Below are 17,683 nucleotides of genomic sequence, written 5' to 3'. Positions count from 1 at the left end.
TCTATGCAGCACTGTTTTGGTCCTAAATTTGTTTTCCGTAATTAAAAAGTTTCATGAAGGTTTCCCCATCCTAAATAAAATGTTGTTTCTCCTTTTAGCATCTTTTATTCATTCTTTGTCCCCTCCAGATCTTTGAAATAAATAGCCTGTGCCCTTTATCTGTATCAACAGTGCATACTTACATACACTGCTCCAACCCGTAATGGAAATGACAGGGTATTCACATTACTAAATGTGCCACTTCTCTCAAACACAGCAGGGAGAGTGGGCTTTTGAGGCCCAGGCTTTTCAATATGGAGTGATGAAACTGGCATGCATGCAGAGAAGATAATGTGAGGTTAAGCTTCGGCAGCGTCTTTCAATGATTTTTACAAAACTTAAAGATAAAAACATATTTATAAAAAAAAAAAAAACTACACAACTGCTGACCTCCTATTACCCCTAAATCTAGCCCCCAGCCCCCTAAACAGATAGTTGGTTTGTATTGTTTGATCAATTGTGTTCCCTCCAAGACTCACACACATACATTACCATAATGAATGCAGCCTGCTGAGAGGGGCTGGGCAGAGGGCAACGAGGGATGGGCTGGGTTGAATACAGGGGCTGTGAGCTGAGGCAGGAAGCACTATCTACATTCACTACATAGAGAGGACTCCCTCCAAGGCAAAAGGAAAGCAGCCATACACTTCCAATTATCAGTTAGAGCAACAAAAAGGTCATTTAAAAAGGCAACATTTTTCCCCACAGCGGCCAACTCTTGAGAGGTTTTCATGTAACTGATTTGGAGAAGGCAGACTAGTTTTGAACCCTCTCAGCACCCCAACACCCTCACTGCTGTCCCCCAACTCCAAACACACACCAACCCCCTGGCAGAGTGCCAACCCCAGTCCCAGAGGCCTGATGCTTCCCACAGAGAGCCATAATTACACCGTCCTCTTGGAGGGTCGGGGAGAGACGAACTGTGGCTATGCACATGAATGCCTCGGTGTAACAGCACACCCTGCTAAGTCAACAGGTTCCTGCCATGTAACAACAGCAATGACGAGTCTAATGAAAGAGGCTGGGGAGAAATGCTTGCTTGGGACATAATCACATAACACCTCTCAAACAAAGGGGAGGGTAATCACAGATGCAAGTACAAACATTGTGGTACAGGAGCCTTACTTTTTTGTAAAAAGCATACTGTATTCACAGGTGCACTATAACAAGCACATGACGGGCCCTCTGCAGACTACAGGAGTAGCTTAATATCCACCATAAGCTTAAGAAAGTTATGTCTAGGCCTTTCATGCTATTTTTGTTGGACAATTTACAATCCCAGAAATAACTGTGATTATAAACAATTATATTTTATTTTGAGACCATTTTATTCCACTGATAAAATAATAATATAATAGCATCCGGGTTCGGATAACAAATCAGAAATTTTGCTCGGGTTCGGTTCAGGTTCGGCTCACTTGACATGCTGCTTTGTTGTGCTATGGCCTATTCAAGTGCTGGAATTTGTTACTTATGTGACAACACCTGAACCCAACACAGGCTCTGCTTCACTTGAGTGTGTGTGCTGTGCTGCGCTGCTGTGTGTGCATGTTTGACTGTGCGTAACAGCAACCTTTTGATGGTCATTTACACACTGTCAGAAAGGCTGTTGGGTTCGGACCAGGCTCGGTTTGGTCCGGAATATGAGGACTGAGCCGTGCTCTACTGGGAAAATGGCAGTTACCTCCACAGTCTGGCTGGTGTGCTGCAGTCGGCTCCCAGGGATGGACAGCCTGGGAGCCGGGCAGTTTGCTGGTGGATTAACAAAGTGGAGGATAAAGTTGTTGGAGGGTAAAACTACAAACGATGGACTTTTCGGCTTGTTGCCAGGGGTTCCCAAGCTAACATCTATCATGGCTGCGCCTCTTCTACTCCAAAAGTGCGGCTGCAGGCGATCAGTAAGCTAAGCTGTGTTGTCTTTGAAGTGATGTTTCAATTTTCTTCGGACTCACACAAGTAGGTGGGAGTAGAGAGGGGAACAACTGGGAGAACTGTTGCACCCAACTCGCATTAGCTAACATTTTGGTGTTGTGTCTGATTTTTTAATTGGTTCTGCCTGAATAAAGGTCAAAGTAAATTAAATGCTAATTGTTTAAAAAGATAAGTTTAGACACTTACATACTTGCATTTTCTCAACTCTCAAGACTTCCATTCATTCCACTGTTGCTAGTAGTGTACTGTATTTGCTCTTTTACACTAACAGCCTTGACTTCACACAGCGCATGCTGATACTCCCAAATATTTTCCCCATCTGTCTTCCTCTTTCTCCTGACTGACATGGGAACCAGGGTCTTAATTATGCCTGTTTACAGTGTGGATGGATCATTAACCAGCTAACAAGAGGCACTGTGATGAAAGCTGTGTTTTCAACCAGCAATTTAAGTATTTATATAAAAGTACTCAATGATACACACTTCCACAAGAAGTTAAAAGCAAGTAACTTCAAAAAATAAGTGTGTTTTACCTGTTTGAGTATTTAATGTTTCTGTAAGAAAAGCAAGTTGAGTTTATTAACAAAGGCCAAACCCCATGTTAGTCCCAAAAGGCTTTACAATTTGTATGACATATGCAATCCTGTAACCTTAGCTTGCTGACATGGATAAGAAAAAACTCTACACGAAAGTAAACAACTAACAAGAAAATGCATTTCATGTGGTAGACCTTTTGCTTTGAAAAACAAAACAACTTTTCAAATGTAATCTCACACAGTTCAGGCAAATCAAGCAGCTGTAAAAAGAGGTCAACCTACCTTTCTCGGCTTCAGCTTATCTTGCAAATCGTACTGGCCGATGCCTTTGTAGCTGACTCCAAGCCACCACGGTATTCCTTGCTTGTCCTGCATGAAAGCACATACACATACACACAGCACCGCCACTCATTAGAGGTAGCTTTATTGGTGGGAGTTTGAAAAAAAAAAAGGCCTGTTACCAAAGCAATTACCCCATTTGGCTCACAGCAATAGCAACACAAGAAGACATCAAATACATTGAAGGCCTTAAAATCTCTGCAAGCCTGACTGAGTCGTTTTAACGCCACTGTTTGATCTCCTCAGACACCTTGATTTAATAAGATTTGGTTGGGGAAAGTTAGAGGGTGGAAGTAAAAGCAGGGAAAGTTGGAGGAATCACTTATACATGCTAAATGAAACGTGCTACAAGGGTTTACTGGATTTTGACTTAATCATTTTGAATTACATACAGTGCAATTCTGTACTAAGGCAGTTCGTATTCTCTTATCCCACTTTAACGGTCCCTACAGTAACATACACGTTTTGCTGGTTTAGCTGCAGCACAGAGTTTTTAAAAGGAAAAGGCCTCATGATTAAAGCATCAAGCAAAAATGTTTAACAGTTAAGTGAATTAAGGTTAGATTGATGTGCTAGATTAGATGAAGAAAGAAATGAAGACAGCATGTTGACAGAGGCTTGTTCAAAGGTTAAGCTACTTTATGACTCAGGGCACCACTGTTACCTTCACTTGGTAATAATGGACTCCGTATGTCGGCAGTGACTCCACCAGGGCCAGATACCTTCAGAGAAAGAGGAATAGGTGAACAGGAATTCTTCCATTTACACTTCATCACTGTCAACCCGTGGCTGTTGTTCAACAGACAGAGTGGGATTTAAGCTACAGTCATTGAGAAGCCACAGTCATTTCTGGTGACAAGCTGATCGATTTGTTTCAGGGCCATGACAGAGAAAGGGGGAGTCCATTGATCAGTTCAAGGGCACAAATCATCGGAGTGTAAATGACCCAGGGTTGCTCTGAGTTACAGTCCCAGGAAAAACACAGTGGAGGACTTACATCCTCTCAAGGCTGGCCGGCTGCCTACTCTAAGAGCACCTCCTCTAATTAATGACACATTTTGGCATGGTGACAGCCACCCCTAACAACAACAGCCACCACCAAAGTGCAGACATATGAGGTCAAAAAGGAAGGCTTGGTGAAGGTGCTGGAGAACTGAGGCATCAGAAGGAGCAGTGCATAATGAGCACAAAAGTTAACTTACCAAACTCAAATCATTTTAATCACAAACATATTATAGTTGTTTTTAACTTACTGCACAATGGCCTGTCCTCTGGTCAGTCCTTTCAGTTTCTTGTAGTGTTCAATCACTTTGTCCTCACTGCAAATGGATAGATAAAACATTTAATGAATAATCCATCAAGTGTTGCACATTCCAGCCACAGAGGGATTGTGTGAGAGGGCTCTTTCTTTGACACACATTCTGTCTGCTCATGCAGAAAATGCAGTCTGGCCTACTGGCCTGCTGATGGCTCTCATCTACCTCTCCTGCAAATGCATCCCATTTACTTCCCACTGTAATCATCCCTTTTAATAGCATAGTGGGACCGCAAACTCACTGCGGCTTAACAGACACAGAGAGACAGACGTGTCCATGTGCTCACCCATGCACCGTAAGACTATAATTTTAATTTGGATATTACACTGTATGTAGCCGCTTTAGAGGCTGCAGCAGCCTCAGATGACTGTTTATCCAGAAGAGGAGGGGCAAGCAGAGGAGCAAAAACAGCAGCATGAATTGAGGAGACAGACAGCAATCCTTTAGATAGCCAGTGGCTGTCAACACCTCCCAGTGTTCTCGCGGGGCTAATGGGCAAACGTAATTAACACAACCCAGGCATTAATTAGTCACCTCATCAGAGGCAAAACAATCTGCCAAGAACCAGGCAGGTCTGACACTGTACCACCCAAAACTGCTCTTCTGGGGAAATCACAGCTCTGTATAATCCAGTGGTACGGATCACTGAGGTGATTTAACAGCTGAACTGTGAGTGTATTTTTTAGAGGAAGCGCTGTTACAATGGTTGAACCACAACTGTCTATAGGTGTGTGATCCCAAAACACTCACCCCTCTAACTTACCAGTAATTGAGAGATGGGTGCTCCCGTAATACTCTGGTGGGCAGAAGTGGGAGTTGCTTCAGGTCTGATCTGGCAGTCTCAGCACTGAAAAAAGGTCATATACAAATTTTAAGAACAGCAAGTTTAGTCATTCATCTAATTACTCATCTCTGCTTTACAGCAGGAAGAGACACGACAAAACACCAAATGTACACTGTTGATAAATGAGTTATCATGGTCCAATTACTAAGTCCTCTATACTAGGGATGCACAGTGTTATTGGCGAAACATTGGTATCAGTCAATATTCGCCCTATTGACTGCCATCCACCTATCAGCACATAAGATGACATTCACCGATGGGAGCAGCTGATATTTTTCTGTTGTGTCACATCAATTTTGCACAGGCTAGAAAGCAGGGATTTAGACCAATGTCATCCTGGGGACAATAGAAAAGGGTTTTGGAACTAACAAAAATATTCCCCAGGGATGTCTTCAAGGAAAACAACACAGTGAACTGCTATGGACGGCTGAGTGGGTGCACCCTATATTTCCCATGATAATACTACATTGTGAACAACCAATCTGTGTTGAAATCAGCAGGAGGGGAGCCAGTTAACGTTAGCTGTTAGCAGCTGGTGGCTGCAACTAATGCTGTGTTTCCATTTACCTCAGACGTTGGAGGTCAGAGCTGAGAATGGTGTCACACCCAAGTTGACTGAATTCCAGTACAACAGGTTGTAAAACCAAGGCATCTTTCAGCAACACCAGTACTAGCCAAGTTGGCCATTGTTATCAGCACTAGTTGATAACAACACGTTACACTGTATTTTGTGCATACAAACACCACAGTATAATGTCCACAGATAGAAGTTGGACAGGACTGCGTGTGTGACTGTTTTATTGAGACACAAATATGACAAAAATGCTAATAAACAGTATATTACTACAACTGTGACTAATAATAATGTGTGGAGCAGCCATCTTGAATTTTGAGCTTGGGGTTGGTGAGGTTCCTCTGACCTTTAGAATTGGAAATCTCATCACATCAGGGGGCGTTCCAGTTGAAATGTTTTTTGACTTATGACTCTGAATATCTGACTTCCTAGCGCAAATGGAATGCACCATAACAACTAATTTGTATTTTTAACATTGGTATCGGCCCCGAATTTCACAATCACTGCATCCCAACACTATATATGAGAATCTCTACATTTTAACATGTATAGCTCCCTGTAACGACCCAAACTGAGCGCTCCAAAGCAGCATGTGGACCATAAGGATCATAAAGGTAGATGTTTACTCAAGAATCTCAACTCAAAGTCTAAAAATGAGTAGAAAACATTTCTCCCCGTGTTTTGTACTTTCACAGCGTGGTTTGAATTTCTATCTTAAGGCATGACAGCAATAATTCATGTTTGCAAACCTTTAGAAAAGGTGCAGTGTCAGGATATTGTTTTCATCTTTCTTATCTATAAAGAGAAGTTCTGCTTGCCAAGACTAAACTTGAGCTTCCCTCATGTCTTGCCAGACCTAATTTATAAAAGCACATACAGGGCCTTAAAGTCATAGGGAGCCTTTTAAGGGGCTTGGCAAGAAATCTTTTCAAAAATATCAAAGCCATTTCATGCAGGTTCTCAACGGTAATGCACTCCATAGTTATTCTATGTACTTTGGGTTTACTACTTTATATTGATTCCCCTTCACAGATGAGCTAATGATCACATCATGACTGATGCAACAAGTACAGTTGGTCTCACCCACAAACTTCTGCCAAAATGTTAAACACAGAGGTTTCCAGTAATAAGCACTGAAACCGACCATGCTATCTGTGCAGACAAACTGTGGTGTTTGTCACTGTCAAGGTCGATGATAGTGAACTATGAGTCACTCCAACATCATGTAGGAGGGAGCACTGGGTCTACAGTTTCTGCTGGACAAAAAGGGCTCTGGCTTGGCGGACCAGTGCACTGGAGACCTGCACAAAAGCCATTCACAAGCACTTGGCAGCCTCACCATGTGTTGAAAAGTACTGTACAAGCCCCAGCACTGTAACAAAACAGGCCATGGCCTCTCAGACAGAACTGAAATGAGTAGGTCAGACCATACATGATATAAACTATTAGAACATCCACCTTTATTGTACCAGCCATAAAAATAACCTAAATATAATAAAAATAAGTAGTACATGATTTCAAGCCATTTGACCTTGAACATCAATGTAAGTCTTCTTTAAAGATTAATAGAATTTAACAGCCGCTGACATGGTAGGACAGAACCATAATGATCCAGTTATGGGAATCAGCTTACTAAACAAAAATAAGGGTGAGCCGCTGCAAGGGCAGAGGCACTTGAATCACTCTTCCCTGTAGCTACCTCTCCTAGGTTGACTGAGTTTTGCTGCCACGGCACTTTGCCGCGTGTTTGATGGCACACATTTTATGGGGAGCTGGGGCCTGGCGTTGTCGGGGTGATCTACTCCACAGCCACGCTGCCCTGTCAGCAATCTGGAATTCATTACTACGTCTGTTATCTCCCCACAGCCTGCAGCGTGGGGGCAATTCCTACTCCCGGTGCAGCCCAGCCCAGCCAAGCCCAGTGCAGCCTACCCAGCGTGGGGAGAGATAATACTCATGTGTCAGCTATTCCACAGGGCTGAGACATGGTGACTGTAGAGGGAGTACAATGAGAGAGCCTGTTGCTGTGAATGAACCACTAACTACAGGCTACACCTGCAAATAGAACTGAGGACTAAAACTGTCTGGGTGTAATACTGGTCCATGAGGGTCAAATTTGAACACAACTGACATTGTGTTAATCTAAGTGATTTAAAACTAAAGCAGTCAAAATATTGTGGCATAAACCATGAATGTTTTTAGCTTACATTTTAAGTTGAACTGTACAAGACAAAAAATCCCTGCACGCTTAAACTGTTCAGCATAATTAAAGACATCAATCACTTCAGTGATTTCCTACGTTTTCTACAATCCCTTTCATCAACCTTCAGAGAGGAGTTCTAACTTGCATTCAGCAATGGATTATACCTGCAGGTTGTGTAAATCAGTACAGTAAGAACCAGATACAATGCAATACGGACAGCAAAGAAGAAGAAAGAATTCTGATAGAAGTACAACGTGAAACCTGATGGTGCATTAATTCAATGCACAGCAGGGGGCTGGCCCACACTACCACAATAACACGACTACAGTGAGTTCTCCTGACGCCAAGTTGTCTACCATTGGACAGTGGGTCTGGCTCATCCCTCTTAAGGCAGCTGGCTGTGGGAGGAGGAGGTCTCCCTAACTCCTTCACAGCTAATCTCACTGCTCCAGGGCCCTTTGCTGATACAGTGTAGAGCAGACACATTTGTATTATATTCTTTATGAGGAGATTTACCGGACCTGTTCTCTCAAAGAAGTAGAAATAAAGGACATTGCAGACAGGAACACAGCCACAAGACAGCAGGGGATGCACCAGTATATCAATAGTGTTAGATATTTGAGCCAGTGCTATGTTCAAGCACCTGAAGTTTGAGGAAAAGAGCTCTATTGTGTGTTATTCTTACAACCTAGTGTGTAGAAAGCATATTCAGAATGAGCAGGGGGAAAGTAGCAATGTGCAAATAAAGAGAAAAAAGACAGCTCAATTTGGACACACTCCCGTCCTCGCTGATTCTACCAGATTTGTTGGCAGGTTGTCTTGTATTGTGCTTTCAGAGTCAGGACAAAGTACAGCCTATCCCCACACCCACATGAGCTGAAAGTTCAGACCGCACACTACACTTCAGGGTGAAGCAGTTTGGATTCAAAACATTAGAGACATAAATCTGTACTAAAGCTGCAATGAATAATAATTAACATTTATCAGGTCAATCATGCCTGTAAATAATGGGGCGCTTAATGAGCACAGGCAGATGCAGCCAAGTTCTTTTCTTTCTTTCTTTCTTTGCAAAAGAACAAAGGCAATGGTTTGACAAGGGGTCAAACTGCATTTTCAGCATTGCATGTATTGCCATTCAAACCATACACGGGCACAAATCTTTGTGTTCACATAATGGACTGAGAGGCCTTTAGAGGCAAAGCACTTTGACAGCACACAGGTTGTGCTGCTTCAACCTGCTCAGTCACTCACTCAGCTCAGACAGAGCTGTGTTTACTAATTACAGCCAATGCCCTTCATTCCTTCGGCTGGCAAAAAAACAACATACCTTATCAGCAGGTCAAGCCTCTGAGAGCACAGCCCACTATGAAAACATTATCTCCACTAGTGAACAGATTATCGAGGTTGTGTACAAAGTCTCCCACCAGCATCAGACAAAATCATGCACACAATGTCCATGTATGTGTGCAAGCAACATATAGGCTGCGTTTGTCAGGATTATGTGACATTTATTAAGAGGTGATGCAATCGCAACATGTCAGAAAAGAACTGCCTTTGTAGAGCTTTGTTAAAACTGTAAACACTATTAATCTGAAAGAACAAAAGCGTTCTGATTTTAAAGGCAATTTGTTTGAACCATGTGGATGGCAGCTGGCCAGCAAGGGTTCATTTGTTCAATGTTTCAAGAGCAAATCAAGGGAATTATTAACTGAAGGAAGTACAGCGTAAATTAAAATCTGACCTAGTCAAGTTGAACATTAACTGGCTACACACATCATTTGTAAGCTGAGCACTGACCAAACAACTTGACAAACCAGACCCTGCTTCCTTGTCAGAGCACAGAAACAAACACTTAATAAATTGTGCAGGGTTTGCATTCAATTGCAGACATGAACTCAGGAAAAGCTTTATAGATGTCTGTGTGTACCAGCGCAGGAAAAATATCAAAAGGCTAGTACACGATACCTTACAAAAGACAAAAACAAAGCATCTTTACAAGTGACTATTCGTTCACATTACTCTTTCCTACCCAGCTAATTTACTGCACATTTAATACTTTTTAAATGACAAGTCAACTTGATGCGACAAAAACCATATGGGTAACACCTTTCTACATTTATCTCATTAAGGGCTTTTAAGTTTTAATTTAATAACTTCTTACCTGCTGTAATCTCCTTTGGCCTCCTTAAAAAGAAAAATAACTCAGTTAGTAAAAGCAGTATATGGAAATGTAAGACTGACTCAGTTGCCCAGTAACTTAACGGTTATGCTAATATTAGCCACCTGCACAATCTGCAACAAAGATAACGCTAAAGTTAACGTTACACGACATGAGCACGTATTTCATTTGACTACATTTTCATTTCTGTAATTACTCAAATTAACACTGCCTAGAAGTACATTCAAATTTTAAAGGCCATTATTGATATAACGTTAAAGAAGATAGTTTCTTTGACAATAGCCCACCCGACCAAAGTAACCTCAAGAGACAACTGTTTTCAAATGTTGCTGCCCCCGACCGTCTTCATTCACGTTTGGGGTGAGTGACAAAATTTCAGTGTAGAAAGCCTGCGACAAACTCTTTCTTACCTGCAATGCGAATGCGGCTAACTTGAAAACATTTTCACTCTCCACTTCGATGGTCTCCTGTTGTAAAAATGGTAAAATTAATGGGGTCTTTTTAGCGAAAACACGCACACACAAAGTGCAGCCTGTCCTAAACACTTGACTTGAGACAAAATCTTCCCGTCCCGTACCTCGGTCCCACCGTTACCGACTGAACCACTGCCACAGAGACAACACGGTGTTTGAAACTGTCCGTGAAGTGTGTTTACTTCAGTTTTTCGGGACCTGAGTTAGCACGACTTTTTCTATAACGGATAAAACACACACGGGTGCATTGAAAGGTTAGTTGAAGGTCTTGTCGGAGCTACAGCCCCCTCGGTAAAGTGGTACGGTCCGAAAGCAGGTTCAACAGTCTCCGTCTCCCATGGAGACCAGTCTGCTCTCCCCGCGAAAGAAACTGCACTGCAACGTTTGATCACATGCTGCATTCACATGCTCCTCGTAGTACTAGTCCATGGGTTTTAATAGTCCATCAAACTGTGCACACCTGATTGCCACTTTATCATTTCATAATATTTGACAACATTTATTACTAGACGGACACGAATAGTAATCTTTCAATCTGACCTATGTTATCAAATTGTTTCCAGGAAACACTTGGAATCACTAGTCCTACTACGACTCTTGTCAATGAGTAAACGTAACTTATTCACACTAAGTTACACAATCAGTTTTAAACTCACTGTGATCAAACTTCCCAAACCTCATGTTATCTAAATAATAGCCGGAATCTCTAACTTTTCACCATGCTATGACTGTTGTGTGATTTGTTTGAATGAAATGCGAAACAACTGCTTTAACAATAACATGTCGCTCGCATGACAGTGAATCATTAACTTTGCGTAACATTGTGAAATGTCCAACAGCACTTGAAAGCAGCATACTGAACAGTGTTTGAGAGGTCAGTTACATACAGCAGCAGTAGGAAATCTTAGGAGTTTCAAAAATGTAAATGTTGTGAAATTACAGAGATAGATATTTCCTAAATAAACAGCATGCTACGAATCACATATAAATCTTATGCACAAAAACTCAGTATAGGGATAAAAGAGGACAAAGTTATGGAAAACAATGGACACACAATGTTGTGTGTGACACATGAACAATATTTTGCAACATATTGATCATCTAACCATCGACTGAATGAACTCTGTTCCTCATGAGTCTATAGTAAATTAAGAATGATGGCAGATCAATTGTTGGATTATGTGTGTTCCCATAAGGCAATCAGCTATTGTTTTCAATGATCTGGAACTAAAGCATATGTCAATTTCACTGGCCTACTAGAATATGTGTCACAAGTTTTAAAATAATAAATGCTTTACAACACTTACATTAAACACTAAAGATTTAGCATTCATGAAGAACAGCTCCACTGTTGTGTTGTCTTTCAAGAAGGTGATCTTCTCGATATAAAACCTGTGAAGAGTTTTTTTTGGGTTAGCAAGGTTCGCTTGAAATAGAATGTCAACATATCTTGCCAGTGCATCAGCATTATTCACAGATTTAATCTTGTTCAGTTTACAGTAGCTCAACACGCAGCAAGTCTTAAACTGTGTTCCATCACTGCCACCTGCTGGTCAGCACAAGTCTTGGAGGCTGTGAAGCTCTCAATACACCAATGTGCTTGGTAATAGGCTTCTGCTATTCACCAGTCAGTCTAATATAAAACATTAAGGTTTTCAATCACCGGTGTGGACGGATGTTTCTGATAAAGCACAGCAGTATTCCACATTTGGCAAGCGAGAGCACTCACCTCACCAGGAACTTGAGTTCCAAAGGCCCTGAAGACTTGGAGAAGTCATGATCAAGGACTTTACGATCCAGCTGGAGCCAGTTACTCTGGCCACTGATCAGGAATACAAGAACAAATCATGTGTTACTGCTATCGTAATGTCCCTCTCTTCTTTTTTTGTCCTCCCTTAAGGCTTCTGTAAACAAGGATTAGTTCTAAATCAACCAATCCCTTTGATTAAAAGAGAATGCAATGCAATAAAACACAAACACACACTAGGACATAGCGCTTTTTTCATTAAATGCCTTAAATGGAAATGTACTTACGTGTCATCTATGAAACACAACCCAAAGTATTCTTTCTCCTTTAGGTTAAAATGGGAGGCCACCAGATCCAACAGCTCACGGGACAACAGCTTGGGCTGGAAAGTTTAGATTAAAACACAGCCATGTGTTTGCTAACTCAAAAGTCATGTGTTAAACACCGTGAAACACAATAAAAACTGTCAGAAGGTGAAAATCAAGTGTAGGAGAGAGTGGGGTCAGGTGGGACACTTTTGTATTGATATAAAATAACCTTCCATTATTCACAGACTACTTGAACAGTGATTAAACTAATTTGATCCCTGAACAGACCCCATCCCAACTAGGCTACTTAAGGAGGTCTTTCCTTTAGTTAACACTCATATATTAGATATGATCAATATATCCTTATTAACAGGCTATGCACCACAGTCTTTTAAGGTAGCTGTAATTAAACCTCTACTAAAAAAGCCCACCCTGGATCCAGAGGCGTTAGCCAAATATAGACCAATATCTAATCTTCCCTTTATGTCAAAGATCCTTGAGAAAGTAGTCACAGACCAGCTTATTTGAGGAATTTCAGTCAGGATTTAGAGTGCATCATAGCACTGAGACAGCACTAGTTAAAATTTTGCAAATGATCTTCTGATTGCTTCAGACAAAGGACTTGTCTCTGTACTAGTTTTATTAGATCTTAGTGCAGCGTTTGACACAATTGACCATCAAATTCTACTGCAGAGACTGGATCACTTAATTGGCCTAAAAGGTTCTGTACTGAGCTGGTTTAAATCTTATTTATCTGATCGTTTTCAGTTTGTTCACGTTCATAATGAATCGTCCTTACGTACCAAAGTTTGTTTTGGAGTTCCGCAAGGTTCTGTGCTCGGACCAATCCTATTTACTCTATATAGGCTTCCTTTAGGTAACATCATTAGAAATCACTCTATAAATTTCCATTGTTATGCAGATGATACTCAGTTGTATTTATCGATGAAGCCAGAAGAAAGTAATCAATTAACTAAACTCCATAACTGCCTTAAAGACATAAAAACTTGGATGAGCACCAATTTCCTGATGTTAAATTCAGACAAAACTGAAGTTATTGTTCTTGGCCCCAAACAACTCAGAGACTCTTTATCTGATGACATAGTTTCTCTAGATGGCATTGCTCTGGCCTCTAGCACTACCGTAAGAAACCTCGGAGTAATATTTGATCAAGATTTGTCTTTTAATTCTCATTTAAAACAAACCTCACGGACTGCATTTTTTCATCTGCGTAATATTGCGAAAATTAGGCCTATCCTGACCCGAAAAGATGCAGAAAAATTGGTCCATGCTTTTGTTACCTCAAGGCTGGATTACTGTAACTCTCTATTATTAGGTAGCTCTAGTAAGTCCTCTCTCCAGCTACTTCAGAATGCAGCAGCACGTGTACTAACAGGAACTAAGAAACAAGATCATATTTCTCCTGTTTTAGCTTCTCTGCACTGGCTCCCTGTAAAATCCAGAACTGAATTTAAAATCCTATTGTTAACTTATAAAGCTCTAAATGGTCAAGCTCCGTCATATCTTAGAGAGCTCATAGTGCCATATTATCCCACCAGAACACTGCGCTCTGAGAGCGCAGGGTTACTCGTGGTCCCTAAAGTCTCCAAAAGTAGATCAGGAGCCAGAGCCTTTAGCTATCAGGCTCCTCTCCTGTGGAATCATCTTCCTGCTACAGTCCGAGAGGCAGACACCGTCTCCACATTTAAGACTAGACTTAAGACTTTCCTCTTTGATAAAGCTTATAGTTAGGGCTGGCTCAGGCTTGCCCTGTACCAGCCCCTAGTTAGGCTGACTTAGGCCTAGTCTGCCGGAGGACCCCCTATAATACACCGGGCACCTTCTCTCCTTCTCTTTCTCTCTCTCTCTCTCTCTCTCTCTCTCTCTCTCTCATATTCTATTACTGCATCTTGCTAACTCGGCCATTCTGGATGTCACTAACTCGGCTTCTTCTCCGGAGCCTTTGTGCTCCACTGTCTCTCAGATTAACTCATATCGCAGCGGTGCCTGGACAGCGTGACGTGTGTGGTTGTGCTGCTGCCGTGGTCCTGCCAGATGCCTCCTGCTGCCTCCTGTCCTGGAAGAGGGATCCCTCCTCAGTTGCTCTTCCTGAGGTTTCTACCGTTTTTTTCCCCCGTTAAAGGGTTTTTTTGGGGGAGTTTTTCCTTATCCTGCGAGGGTCCAAAGGACAGAGGGATGTTGTATGCTGTAAAGCCCTGTGAGGCAAATTGTGATTTGTGATACTGGGCTTTATAAATAAAATTGAAAAAAATTGAACAGATAAAGGTGTCTGCTAACAATTTACCAAGGTCTTTTGGAGCCTTACCCAAACCTAAAACAGTTATGTTAAATGAACAAGAAGTGCATTGTTCACAAAAATATGGAATCTGGCTGTCTTCTGAGTCTTCATTTCAATAGCACCTGTCAATAGGTTATGTACATTTATGTAGCCAGGCATAGGAAACTTGCCGTTCTGGAGACACATGAATATGAATAACGGTTATTTTTTTAACATATTAATTTCTATTTATCTATGTTGTAGGCCTAAAGAAATTCTTACACTCTCCAACTGTAAAAATATGAAGCTTATATACCAAATAAAAAAAGTTTTTACATTTAAAAAACTAAAATGTGTGTAATACATCTACTGCCTGCCACATTTTCCTTGAAATTTTGTTGAACCTCAATAGCAGTGGCTCATCTTGAGTCTTCCTAGCTGGTTAGCTATGGATGCCAAATCCAAAAAAATAAAAGTTTCTGAATGAAAGATAATTTAGCAGTGCATGGACAGATTTGTTTGCTTTCACAGCTGCTCCTACAAAGTTTAAAGGGGAACTAATGTTTTTTTCAACCTGGGCCTTATTTTCTGATCTACTTTTGTCTAAATGAGTGATAGGATGTTCACTATTTGACATTTCTCCAGTACGAAACTAGGGCTGACCTGCCTGCAGCCCATGAGCACGCGATATATTAAATAATAGGGCACTCAGACAGCGGACATGTTCCTCTGCCTGTTGCAATGTTAGTATATGTGCTACCAAAGTAACACTGCTCCCTCTCTCCTTGTCCGCTCTTCAGTTTCAATGAGCTCTGCATTCGTGTACGTCCGTGTACGTCCGTGTTCTAATAAATACGGTCCATCCAGATCCAGTTGGTCAAAATCAGGTAAAAATTCAGCTATGTTTGTTGTGGCAAGTCAAAACACTCAGAGAGTGAAAGTCTGGCTCTGAAATCTCACGTCTCGTGAGGAAGTTCCCGCTGGAGTGACCTTACAAACGCGAGGAGTTACCCTGTTTGGAGTAGTCATGGCTGAATTTTTACCTGATTTTGACCAGCTGGATCTGGATGAGCCATTTGAATTTGATGACCGCAGAACTCATTGAAACTGAAGAGCGGACGAGGAGAGAGAGGGAGCAGTGTTACTTTCGGTAGCACATATACTAAAATTGCAACAGGCAGAGGAACATGTCCGAATCCAGCTAAAGGTAAACACAGACGTTCATTTCTCCTTTCCGTTATGTTGTCGGATAATTATACTAACAATCCAAGCCTATCTGTGTGAAAAAAATGTACTTTTAGTGGACGTATTTTGACGCTGTTTGACGCTGTCTCAGTGCCCTATTATTTAATATAGCATGCGCTCACAGGCTGCAGGCAGGTCAGCCCTAGCTTCGTACTGGAGAAATGTCAAATATTGAACATCTTATCACTCATTTAGACAAAAGTAGATCAGAAAATAGGGCCCAGGTTGAAAAAAACATTAGTTCCCCTTTAAGTACCAAATAACCATAAATAGAGACACCTTGTGGTAAAACATATTAATGAATGCTCATTTAATCTACTAGTATAGGCTAATTCGGACTTAATAGGCTGTTTTACCTTCATTATAAGGCTAAAATATGTTTTGTAGCTCCACACAGATTTTTATTTTATTCTTTTTATTTTTGGTCAAAAATGGCTCTTTTGATAGTAAAGGTTGCCTACCCCTGATGTAGGCTGTTAAAGGGATAGTGCACCCAAAAATGAAAATTCAGCCATTATCCCATATGCCGATGGAGGCCCTGGTGAAGTTTCTCACATCCCTTGTGGAGATCGGTGGGGGCAGCAGCTAGCACACCTAATGGCAGACAGCGCCCCAGACTAATGTCCAAGAACACAAAATTGAATCCACAAAGTATCTCCATACTGCTCATCCGTAGTGATCCAAGTGTGCTGCAGCCCCAACATAAAAAGTTGTTTTGAAAAACGTCATATGAACTCTGTTTTTAGCCTCACTGTAGCCTGCAGCTCTGACTGCTTCTCTGTGCTCCATGCTCACGTGTGCGCGCTTGCGCGCGACCAGCGAAAGTATGAGCTTTGCTCACCCGTGTTTACATCACGTGACACGTGCACCGCAGGGGGAGACAACAGTAACCACAGAGCTAAAAGATAATTTGCACTACGGTCTTTTAGCAAAGGACAGCCCAACATGTCTGAAGACTTTGAAATTGAGGAGGAACAGCATTTCTTTGTGGAGCCGTATTTGTTTGAGCCCGAGCATACGGACGGAACTCAGGCTACTGGACGAAGCAGCCGCCGCAGCTCATGAGCCTGACCCTCAGCCAGCCGCAGAATACTGGAGTCGAGCACTGGAAACCTGGTGGTGTAGTTGTTTCAAATGCAAAGCAATGCCAGCAGATGAGGAAAGTCTTTGCTGCTCAGACTGGGAATTGGCGATGCCTGCACTTGAGAATCTGGACATCAGTAGTGACGAGACTGCTGCTCTTCAGAGACCGTGCATCACCGATCACATTGAGCGCGCACATGTGAGTGCGGAGCACAGAGAAGCAGTCAGAGCTACAGGCTACAGTGAGGCTAAAAACAGAGTTCATATGATGTTTTTCCAAACAACTTCTTATGTCGGGGCTGCAGCACACTTGGGTCACTATGGATAAGCAGTATGGAGATACTTTGTGGATTCAATTTTGTGTTCTTGGACGTTAGTCTGGGGCGCTGTCTGCCATTAGGTGTGCTAGCCGCTCCCCCCGCCGATCTCCGCAAGGGATGTGAGGACTCTAAAACTTCACCAGGGCCTCCATCGGCACATGGGTGAGTAGATAATGGCTGAATTTTCATTTTTGGGTGCACTATCCCTTTAAGTTTGTTACATTTTGCAAAACATGAAACATCAATAACAACTTCAGTATAAAAAAGT

The 17,683-nt window shown here is 41.9% G+C and overlaps 1 protein-coding gene across 5 annotated transcripts in view; it reads right to left on the bottom strand.

Annotated features, from left to right (window-relative positions):
• The window catches only part of frmd4ba (FERM domain containing 4Ba), a 61,332-nt gene that overhangs the window by 13,855 nt on the left and 29,794 nt on the right, over positions 1–17,683 (bottom strand). For all 5 annotated transcript variants that reach the window (XM_049587337.1, XM_049587306.1, XM_049587316.1 and 2 more), the window contains exons 3-11: positions 12,469–12,563; positions 12,164–12,256; positions 11,742–11,826; positions 10,372–10,428; positions 9,944–9,966; positions 4,925–5,008; positions 4,099–4,164; positions 3,510–3,567; positions 2,789–2,875 (exon numbers count right to left, since the gene is read on the bottom strand). In XM_049587337.1, coding sequence (XP_049443294.1) covers positions 2,789–2,875; positions 3,510–3,567; positions 4,099–4,164; positions 4,925–5,008; positions 9,944–9,966; positions 10,372–10,428; positions 11,742–11,826; positions 12,164–12,256; positions 12,469–12,563 — 648 coding nt within the window. The remainder of the gene's footprint in view (positions 1–2,788; positions 2,876–3,509; positions 3,568–4,098; positions 4,165–4,924; positions 5,009–9,943; positions 9,967–10,371; positions 10,429–11,741; positions 11,827–12,163; positions 12,257–12,468; positions 12,564–17,683) is intronic.

This window comes from Epinephelus fuscoguttatus, linkage group LG1 (assembly GCF_011397635.1).
Source record: "Epinephelus fuscoguttatus linkage group LG1, E.fuscoguttatus.final_Chr_v1".
In the NCBI taxonomy this organism is placed as follows: domain Eukaryota; kingdom Metazoa; phylum Chordata; class Actinopteri; order Perciformes; family Serranidae; genus Epinephelus; species Epinephelus fuscoguttatus.
The sequence above is the reverse complement of the archived record's forward strand: the minus strand, read 5'-3'. Positions and strand labels throughout refer to the sequence as shown.